At 39.8% G+C, this 10,549-nt stretch overlaps 2 protein-coding genes across 2 annotated transcripts; one reads left to right on the top strand and one right to left on the bottom strand.

Moving 5' to 3' along the window:
• Positions 1 to 44: 44 nt before the first annotated feature.
• On the top strand, positions 45 to 7,164 carry LOC115722896 (mediator of RNA polymerase II transcription subunit 33A). Its single transcript, XM_030652255.2, has 12 exons — positions 45 to 611; positions 851 to 961; positions 1,069 to 1,416; positions 1,632 to 1,951; positions 2,059 to 2,150; positions 2,447 to 2,810; positions 3,469 to 3,679; positions 4,113 to 4,227; positions 4,381 to 4,542; positions 4,669 to 5,326; positions 5,478 to 5,684; positions 5,911 to 7,164. The coding sequence occupies exons 1-12, from the start codon at positions 337 to 339 to the stop codon at positions 7,023 to 7,025; spliced, it is 3,978 nt and encodes a 1,325-aa protein (XP_030508115.2). The 5' UTR covers positions 45 to 336; the 3' UTR covers positions 7,026 to 7,164.
• Positions 7,165 to 7,324: 160 nt separating this feature from the next.
• Positions 7,325 to 9,644, bottom strand: LOC115722897 (pentatricopeptide repeat-containing protein At5g19020, mitochondrial). Its single transcript, XM_030652256.2, has one exon. The coding sequence runs from the start codon at positions 9,496 to 9,498 to the stop codon at positions 7,414 to 7,416; it is 2,085 nt and encodes a 694-aa protein (XP_030508116.2). The 5' UTR covers positions 9,499 to 9,644; the 3' UTR covers positions 7,325 to 7,413.
• Positions 9,645 to 10,549: the final 905 nt, after the last annotated feature.

Here is a 10,549-nt window from a genome sequence, read left to right on the forward strand (position 1 = left end):
AATTAAAATAGTACCAAAGGAGCTAATTTAAAAAAATATATAAATATATAGTTGAAAAACTAGCAGTGATATTGATTATTACTATAGCACAGTTTCCGAGTTTGACTTTCAATTTTTATGGATCGAATTCTTCGACCATTACCAAAAACACAACACTCAAACCACCCAACAATGTCGTAACCGCTCTCAACTCAACTCTCACCTTGCTTCATCTCTCGCCTACCAACTTCGTCTACTATATATCTTTCCTTAATACCCGAAATTAAACATTTTGTATTTCTTTTGTTTTTTTTGGGGGGTTTCGTTTAATCAATCTGGGAGAAACTCAGCTCAGTCATGGCGGTCTCCGTCGAAACGAGTCTCTGTCACAGTGTCATGGAGCTCACCAAGGTGGCTCAGCAAAAGGGTTGCGACCCTTTACTCTGGGCAATTCAGTTGTCGTCGAATCTGAGCTCGGCTGGCGTGTCGTTGCCTTCTGTGGAGGTCGCTAATTCATTGGTTTCTTATATTTGTTGGGATAACAACGTCCCCATTTTGTGGAAGTTTCTAGAAAAGGCATTGGTGTTGAAGATCGTCCCTCCTTTGTTCGTACTTGCTTTGCTTTCTACAAGGTTTGTGTTTCATGTCATGGGTTTCTGGGAATTTTTCTTTTTAGTCTCTGGGTTGTGTGTTCTCTGGTTCCATGATTTTCTAATGGCTTTTTTCGTTATATTTCCTTGGTGGTTATTAGAAATAAGGATTTGGGTTTGGATTGAAGTTTGTGTTTTTGGCTTTGAATAGTGATGTATTTATTGCTTGATTGTTTTTGAGTTGACTTGCTTGTACTTTGTTAACGTTATTTGTTCTACAGGGTAATTCCAAGAAGAACCTCTCAGCCAGTGGCGTATAGACTTTATATGGAACTTGTTAAACGCCATGTTTTCAATCTCAAATACCAGATAAACGGACCAAATAGTGAAATGTAAGCTTTCAGTTGTGAAATGTTTAAGCTTGTTCCTCTTTGCCTTAATGGAGTTCAGGGAACAGAATGTGCTAATACTTTATTGATCTTCAATTTCTTTCACTCAGGGTAATGAAATCAATAGATGATATACTTCACCTCTCCAGTTATTTTGGTCTGACAGCTAGTGAACCTGGGATTGTTGTGGTTGAGTTTATCTTTTCAGTGGCGTGGCAGTTGCTTGATGCAGCCTTGGATGATGAAGGGCTGCTGAACCATACTTTGGAACAGAATTCCAGATGGGCAGTCACAACTCAAGAAATGGAAATAGATGGTCATGGTAGTTATGATGAGAAGTGGACTGAACATAATGAGATACTGAAGACTGCAAATACTGTCACTGCCATTGAGATCGTTGGAGAACTTCTCCACAACAAAGTTACAGCAAGAATTTTGTTCTTGGTTCGTCGTCATTTGTATGTACCTGTTCTCTTAATTTTGATTACTTCTTTGAATTTGTGTCGGTTTCCTTCTTGTATTATGTTTTTTTCAAAGCATTTGGTTAGCAAGTAGTATTCCCATTCCAGTACACTCAACAACATTCTTCATTATTTCCCAATAGTTTACTATGTTTTCCTTCTTATCATTGTTTCAAATTGAAGAGTGCTTGACAATGCTCTACTACTTTCAGGCCCACACATTGGGAGAATTTTCGTCGTAGAATACAACTTCTTGGGGAAAACTCATCAGCATTAAGAAATTCAAAAACTCTGTCACCTGAAGCTCTTATGCAGCTAGTTTCAGATACTCGCATTGTCTTGTCTCGAGAATGCAAAACTAGCTCTCTACATAAGTTCCATGCTGTCATGGCTTTTGGATCTATGTCTTCTTCAGCTGGTCTTTGCTATGGTGCTAGCCGCTCTGCTCTGTGGCTTCCTCTTGACCTTGTATTAGAAGATGCCATGGATGGATATCAAGTTGAAGCAACAAGTGCTGTAGAAAGAATAACAGGTAAGGGGGATTTTCTTTGCCTTTTATGTAGTATATTTATTAAAAGTCTTATTTTTTTATGGCAAGAGTTCCTGGGTGAACATGTTGATTTCTTGTCATTTTTGCAGGTTTAATAAAGACCCTTCAAGCAATAAATGTCACAACCTGGCATGACACATTTTTAGGTCTTTGGATTGCAGCTCTTCGTCTTATTCAAAGGGTTAGAACTTGGGACTTGTGGCTGAACTAAAAAGTTCTTTTTTCTTCATTTCTTTTCCATGAGCATGTCATTTCTCATCCTAAGCATTGGCAAGGCAATGCTAATAGGATTCAGATTTATGATTTTATACTTTGAATACTTTCTTCATCGGTTAAATTTTGAGGAAAATGTTTTGCAACAACTCAGAATTCAATATTTACCAGAATTTGCTTGTTCACACAAGGTTGAAACAATAATCATTACTTTATAATGCCATATGTTTAGGCTTAATATTAAGTATTTTAATTTGCTTTCAGGAAAGGGATCCCATAGAGGGTCCTGTACCTCACCTGGATACTCGCTTGTCCATACTGTTGTGCATCACTACTCTTGTTGTTGCTGATCTTATCGAGGAAGAGGAAAGTGCTCCGCTTGATGAAACAGAATGCGACTCCACCAATCACTGGAAAGAGAAAAAAGAGATATCGAGAAAGCGGCGTATTGATCTGATTTCTAGCCTACAGATGTTAGGTGATTATCAGAGTTTGCTAGCTCCACCTCAATCTGTTGTTCCTGTGGCCAATCAAGCCGCTGCAAAAGCAATGTTTTTCATTTCTGGCATTGGTGGGGGAAGTCAATACTTTGAGTGCCTCAGTGTAAAAGACATGCCAATCAACTGTTGTAAGTAATGATTTCTGGTTATCAGTTAGCATTTGGCATTGATTTTTCCACCATGAATTGCTAATTTTGTGGCCAAAATGTTAGAACCGGCATGGCTATGCAATACATTTTAGCTTTGGCCATGCCAATGAAAGTATGTTAAATTGGCCTCCTACATATAACTTCACTGAGTAGTTTTATCTCTTGATGTTATCAAGTGGCGTTACATGAGCTCATAACAGAATATAAGGAAACTGTTCACTGCAAAGGAAATGATGTTTTCAGGGTTTAGTGGTTGATGGATTTTTCAGTGATCATTGGTTATCCTAACATAACTGATGGAAAGCTCTTCATGAGAGGGTTGTCTCAAATGTGTATAAAAGCCTATTTTGTGCTAATTGGATGTTGCATCAGAGAACATATTGTTCAGTGGTGCTTGCACATTATTTGCTTGTTAATGGTACAGAAATTGTAATTGAATATAGGTTAAGAAAAATCATTATTGCTGGTGAAGTAAACCTGCTTTCCTTAGGTTGAGGATGCTTATACACTATTTTTCTTTAAGACCCTCAGAACTGTTTATCACACTCCTCATTTCCTTTTTATATAAACTGTTTTCTGGGTCAGATGTGCTTGCTGTACTTTCTAATGTTTCTAATTTATTTAAATTCTTCTGCAGCTGGTAACATGCGTCATTTGATAGTTGAGGCTTGTATTGCAAGACAACTATTGGACACATCTGCATACTTTTGGCCAGGCTATATAAATGGACATGTTAGCCAATTACCTCAAGGTGTTCCATCTCAAGTGCCTGGTTGGTCATCATTTCTGAAAGGGGCTACACTTACACCATTGATGATAAATGTTTTGGTTTCAAGCCCTGCTTCAAGGTATACTTGCAAAAACGTGTGAAATAATTTAGTCAAGTCTTTTCAATATTTCATGTTGGTTTTTGGTACTGCACTATTACTGGCGTCAAACATTATTTTAAATATTATTGCATACGTGATGGCTTGAGCAAATTAAGTGTGTTTTTTAGTAAGGTGTGTGCCATGTTCTAAGGTCTTATTACACATGTCATATTCTATACATTGTCCTTTAAGAGTAGGAGGCATTCCCCATTTTGATGGTAGTTCTTGTCCATGAAATATTTGAGGGAAAACTCCTTCCCGGTGACTTTAAAATTATAAATTTTTTTTAGTTTTGCCTGGTCTTCAGTCACTTCTTTTTCTTTCCTGAAGCCAGGTATGTCAGATGCGCTTTTTTCAGTAAATTTATTCATAGGTAAAGCCACTGAATTTAAGCTCATGGATTTGATGGAAGCTTAGCAGAAATCGAAAAAGTATTTGAGATTGCAATCGATGGATCAGAAGATGAGAGGATATCCGCTGCTACAATTCTTTGTGGAGCCTCACTAATTCGGGGATGGAATATACAGGTAAAGAGAATTAGTTATAAAGATAAAGCCCCAACTTTAAATCCATCAATAAAGGCACAAATTTCATCACTTTTTTTTCTCATCCAACGTACCTTCATTTAATTTTCTACTGTTACATATGAAATGTTTCATCATGTTAATGTCTCAATGCAGGAACACACTGCCCATTTTATCATCAGATTACTGTCTCCCCCAGTTCCGGCTGATTACTCTGGGACTGACAGCCATTTAATTGGCTATGCTCAGATGCTGAATGTGCTCATTATTGGAATAGCTTCTGTTGACTGTGTTCAGATTTTCTCTCTACTTGGCTTGGTATGTATCGAATTATCTTATGCAATGATTTAATATTAGAATCAAGATTAGGTAAAGGGTATAGGGAGATGTTGTGGATTTCTTACTAGCTTAACTAGTCATTTTGTTTTCAAATTTTGTTGCCAGGTTCCACAACTTGCTTGTTCACTAATGCCAATATGTGAAGTGTTCGGTTCATGTGTGCCCAATTTGTCTTGGACTCTCAAATCAGGAGAAGAATTTTCTGCCCATGCTGTGTTTTCCAATGCATTTATTCTTCTGTTGAAGCTATGGAGGTTTAATCACCCTCCTCTTGAACACGGAGTGGGAGATGTACCCACGGTTGGATCCCAGCTAACTCCTGAATACCTTCTCGCTGTACGCAACTCACATCTAATATCTTCTGGAAATTCCTTTAAGGACCAAAACAAGAGGAGACTCTCTTCTGTTGCAAGTTCATCATCTCCTCAACCCGTGTTTGTAGATTCATTTCCAAAATTAAAAGCCTGGTATCGGCAGCACCAAGCATGTATAGCATCAACTCTTTCTGGTCTTGTTCATGGAACCCCTGTTCATCAGATTTTTGATGGACTTCTTAACATGATGTTTAGAAAGATTAATAGAGGAAGTCAGTCTTTGACTTCTGCTACTGGGAGTAGTAGTTCTTCAGGACCTGGAATTGAAGATAACTCCCTAAGACCTAAATTGCCTGCCTGGGATATACTGGAAGCTGTTCCCTTTGTTGTTGATGCTGCTCTTACAGCTTGTGCTCATGGAACACTTTCTCCTCGTGAGCTGGCTACTGGTTAGTTTCACACACTCACTTTACTTGTTTGCCTTGTCCACTTTGTATAAAGAGCTTGTAAAGAGAAGCAAATTAGTTTTGGGTTATTAAGTGTGCTGCTCCCTAAACTATACTTGTTTATGCACTTAAAACATTGACTTTGGTATTACAGGGCTTAAAGATTTAGCTGACTTTCTACCTGCATCTTTGGCGGGCATTGTGGGTTACTTTTCTGCTGAAGTAACTCGTGGAATTTGGAAGCCAGCTTTTATGAATGGAACAGATTGGCCAAGTCCTGCTGCAACTTTGTCCAATGTTGAGGAGCAAATAAAAGAAATCCTGGCTGCAACTGGTGTTGATGTCCCCAGCCTTGCTGCAGGTTATTTCCTTTATTTATGTTAGTTTGAAGGCTTATATTTTTTTGCATATGCACGACTAATGTTGCCTGCTGCATGTGGGCATCTCAGCGAATTTGCTTGTTCACCAACCATTACTATTGCTAACATTGAAAAACTTGGATGTTGAACTTATTAAAGTACTGCCCAGGAATATTTCCTATTCCTCTTTCCAGTAATTTGACTATGTCTGAATTGTCACTGTAACAGGGGGAAACTCACCAGCTATACTTCCTTTGCCCCTGGCTGCATTTGTGAGCCTGACTATAACCTATAAGATTGACAAAGCCTCAGAGCGCTTCCTAAATTTGGCTGGCCCTGCCTTGGAGTCTCTGGCAGCAGGTTGCCCATGGCCTTGCATGCCGATTGTGGCGTCCCTATGGACCCAAAAGGCCAAGAGATGGACAGACTTTCTAGTGTTTTCTGCATCTCGAACTGTCTTCCTCCACAACAGTGATGCGGTAGTTCAACTTCTTAAGAGTTGCTTCACTGCTACACTTGGTCTGAATGCCACTCCTATGTCAAACAATGGTGGCGTTGGAACTCTTCTTGGTCATGGATTTGGATCTCATTTCTGTGGCGGTATGTCCCCTGTGGCGCCTGGTATTCTTTATCTACGTGTATTCCGGTCAATGAGAGATATTGTGTTTACAACAGAAGAAATTGTTGCTATCTTGATGCAATCTGTGAGAGAGATAGCCTGTAGTGGTCCTTCCAGAGAAAAAATGGGAAAGTTAAAGACAACCAAGACAAATGGAGTGAGATATGGCCAGGTTTCACTTGCTGCAGCAATGACTCAGGTGAAACTAGCAGCTTCGCTCGGTGCGTCTTTAGTATGGTTGACCGGAGGCTTAGTTCTGGTTCAGTCATTGTTCAAAGAAACTTTACCTTCTTGGTTTATATCTAAGCATAGGTCTGAACATGAAGAAGGATCATCAGAAGGAATGGTTGCCATGCTTGGGGGATATGCACTGGCTTATTTTGCAGTGTTGTGTGGAGCATTTGCCTGGGGTGTTGACTCATCATCTGCAGCATCAAAGCGGCGTCCAAAAGTCCTGGGAACCCACATGGAGTTTCTCGCAAGTGCTCTTGATGGGAAGATATCACTCGGTTGTGATGGTGCCACATGGCGCGCTTATGTATCTGGTTTTGTGAGCCTAATGGTGGGCTGTACACCCAAATGGGTGCTCGAGGTGAATGTAGATGTGCTAAAAAGAATGAGTGTTGGGCTCAAACATTGGGATGAAGTAGAACTTGCACTGGCATTGTTGGGGGTAGGTACAGTGGGTGCAGCTGCTGAACTAATAGTTGAAATTGAGATGTAAATTCTTTTTACACTTTAATTTTTGAAAATTGTAGGTGCCGGCCATACATGTAGGTAGATTTTAGTTGTAAATTATAACCCTTTCTCTTGAAGGTCATAACTTAGTTCAATGAAAAGCATTCAGCAGATTTTGTCACAAAGCAGCTTTGATTATTTCAGACAATAATGTTTTAGTATTAACATTTGTTTTCTCCTTTCTTTTGCGAAATTCATTTGACTTTAATCTCCATTATGATCAGTGTGGGAAACTGAAATTGTTGACCCCCTTTGTTAAGAAAAATAAGTCTCAACCCAACAAAGGTAGAACAGGCCAATAGAGAAAGTATATTTTGATAGTCACTCTTCCTACTGAACAAAACTATTCAAGCATTTCACTTGTGTATCATAATTCATACAACACCGCTATAACCTGGAGATCTTGTCATTCTTAGAACCTGTATATCTTTTCTTACTGAAAATGCTTCATCCCATCTCCCTGCATCTGCATACAAGTTAGACAAGAGAACTCTACTTGCTCCATGAGATGGTTCTAACCTAGCTAAATTTTCTTCAGCCATTTCCCCTATTTTGACATTTTTGTGAGTTCGGCATGCAGCCAATAATGTGCCCCATATTACAATATCTGCCTCCATAGGCATACTCTTGATCAAATCTTCAGCTTCTTCCAATCTACCAGCTCTGCCTAGAAGATCCACCATACAGCCATAATGCTTGATATCAGGTTCTATGTTGTAAACATTCTTCATGCTCTTGAAATGTCTCTCTCCGGCCTCCACCAACCCAGCATGGCAGCAGGCACTCAAGACTCCAATGAATGTGATAGAATTGAGTTTGATATTGCGCCTCTGCAAGTCTGAAAATATTTCAAGAGATAATGTTGCGTGCCCGTGCATGGCAAGTCCACATATAATGGCATTCCAAGGTGAGACAGTGGAAACTCTGTCACGGATTTGATGAAACATTTCTAAGGCAGTGTTTATACTCCCACACTTGGCATACATGTCAACTAGGGCTGCACTTAAGTTTTCATTAAGAGGGATTGAGTTACTACGTATGTAGTCATGCGCATATCTTCCTTCTTTCAATGAGCCTAAACTAGCTATTGCAGACAACACACTCACCATTGTAATTTCATTTGCTTGGATCCCACTGTCTATCATTCCATGAAAGAGTTCTAAAGCCAAATCAGGCTGCTCATTCTGTGTGTAACCAGAAATCATGGCACTCCACGAGAAAACATCTCTTTTGGGCATCTCATCGAATAATCGCCTTGCCTGGTCAATCTTTCTATTTTTTATGTGCCCTGCAACGAGAGCGTTCCAAGACGGGACATGATCTGTGATGCCGATTTCTAACTGCAAACGTGCAAGGCTTGTTCTGCCACAAGCTGAATAAAAGTTTATTATAGTTGCCTGAATAAAGTCATAACAATCAAGACCTTCCTTCACAATCATGCCATGAAAAACCAGACCTTCATAAATTGCTGTAAATCGCCCGCAAGCTGAAACTAAGTCAACAATCATAACATCATTAGCTCGTAATCCAGTACGAAGCATTGCACGGCACATCATTAGAGCTTCACTCAACCTTTCTACTTGCACAAAACCATCAATCATCGTTCCCCAAGACACAACATCTTTATCAGGAACTTTCTCAAACAATTCTCTGGCTAGATCAACAAGTCCTGCTTTTGAATACCCATTTAGCATTACATTCCAAGAAACTATATTAGGCTCAGACATTTCATCAAACAAACTTCTTGCATCCCCAACACTCGAACAAGCACAATAAAAGTTCAACAAATTTGTCGAAACAAATACAGACCCAAGTAGGTGCAGTTTGATTAGCAGTGCATGGATCATTCGACAATCCCAAATCCCACCCATATGGGAGCATGCTGAGAGAACACTCACCATAGTCACATCATTTGGGACAACACCAGCGGACTTCATGTCCTTGAAAACTTCAATAGCTTCAGCCCGGCAGTCATTTCGAGTAAGACCCATGATCATGGTTGTGTAGGAGATACAACCCTTGTGAGGCATAATATCAAAAACATGGCGGGCATCGTCCAAGTGGCCAGATTTAACATACCCAGAAATCATTATATTACAAGAGACAGTATCCAATGTAGGAGAAGAATCAAACAAGGAACGAGCATCCGCAATGAACCCACATTTGGCATACATACTGATCAAACTATTAGTAATAAAGGAGTTGAAACCGAGTCCAGACTTAAGAACACGAGAATGGATTTGCTGACCTTGGAAGACGGCGGAGATGGAGGAGCAAGCCTTGAGGGCTGAGACCAAAGCGAGCTCGTAATCGGTGTCGTTGAAGTTGAAGGTGGAACGGAAGAAGGTAGGGAGATAGTCCTCCGAAGGAGCTATGGCGGTTGGGGTAGAGAACCATCTGAAAGTGAAATGGTGAAGTAATGGAAAAGACTTGGACTTGGGACGTATAGAGAAGAACATCGGAGAAAACAAGAGAAAGGAATAAGGCTTCAACCTCAATTTCTCCAACCCATCACTCCCGACCCTCCCATGGTCCCATCCCAACTCTTTGGAGGTTGGAACGATTTTTTTTTTCTTTTTAATTAAATTATGGCTATATCATCGTTTTTCATTTTTCTTTTATTAATTAAAGGCTTCAAAATCAAAAAAAAAAAGAAAAAATAATAAAAAATATATAGTAATTGGCACGTCACATGCCTTAGTGTCGTGCACTTTGGGGACTATTATTATCCGAGTGAAAATAGACATGTCAAAAATATCCATTTAGTTAGAGCGAGTTAGAACTCTAATCCAATGGATCACTTCTGATCTGAAACATTCAGATACTTATTGGATCTTGGATCAGATCCGCTCCACCCCGCCTAATTTTTTTTGGATCGGATCTGATCCGACCCGATTTCAATTTATTTTAAAAAAAACCTTAATTCAAGACTCGGACCCCAGACTCAGATCCCTTGGGACCTGGACTCGGACCCAGGCCCGGACTCAGACCCGAACCCAGGATCTGGACCTGGACCCGAACTCGGACTCGGGACCCGGACCCCTCTAACGATGAGAGACTCACCATTATCAATTATCCAATTACAAGAGATTTTGGTAGTGAATCTTCCCTCAGTCTACAACATGATAATGGGTTGCCCAACACTAATTGGGCTGAGAGAAGTCAACTCAATAAAGTATTTGTTCTTAAAATTTCTGACTCAAACTGGAATAGGGACTGTAAGAGGAGATTAGTTAATGACGAGAGAGTGTTACATCATTGAATTAAAAGAAAGGGTCAAGACCCTACAAGCAATGGTAATAATAATCGAGGATGTCAATAACAAAGAAGAAGATCTAGATTCAAGGGCTATTGACGAGCAAATCCATTCAGGCCAGTGGGGGAATTGGAATAGGTATAGACCCTAACGACCCTACCAAGATTGTGAAAATCGGTAAAGGGATGGGGGAGGAATTATAATAGCAATTAATTTACCTTTTAAGGGCAAATTAGGATTAATTTGTCTAGAGC

Source organism: Cannabis sativa, chromosome 9, assembly GCF_029168945.1.
Source record: "Cannabis sativa cultivar Pink pepper isolate KNU-18-1 chromosome 9, ASM2916894v1, whole genome shotgun sequence".
NCBI lineage: Eukaryota > Viridiplantae > Streptophyta > Magnoliopsida > Rosales > Cannabaceae > Cannabis > Cannabis sativa.

Bases quoted from the DNA above. Each gene is read 5' to 3' on its own strand.
- LOC115722897 (XM_030652256.2), bottom strand. From the start codon at position 9,498: ATGTTCTTCTCTATACGTCCCAAGTCCAAGTCTTTTCCATTACTTCAC.
- LOC115722896 (XM_030652255.2), top strand. From the start codon at position 337: ATGGCGGTCTCCGTCGAAACGAGTCTCTGTCACAGTGTCATGGAGCTC. The intron at 1,952-2,058 runs GTAAGGGGGATT...TCATTTTTGCAG, and splicing joins TGCTGTAGAAAGAATAACAG to GTTTAATAAAGACCCTTCAA. The intron at 5,685-5,910 runs GTTATTTCCTTT...TCACTGTAACAG, and splicing joins TGTCCCCAGCCTTGCTGCAG to GGGGAAACTCACCAGCTATA.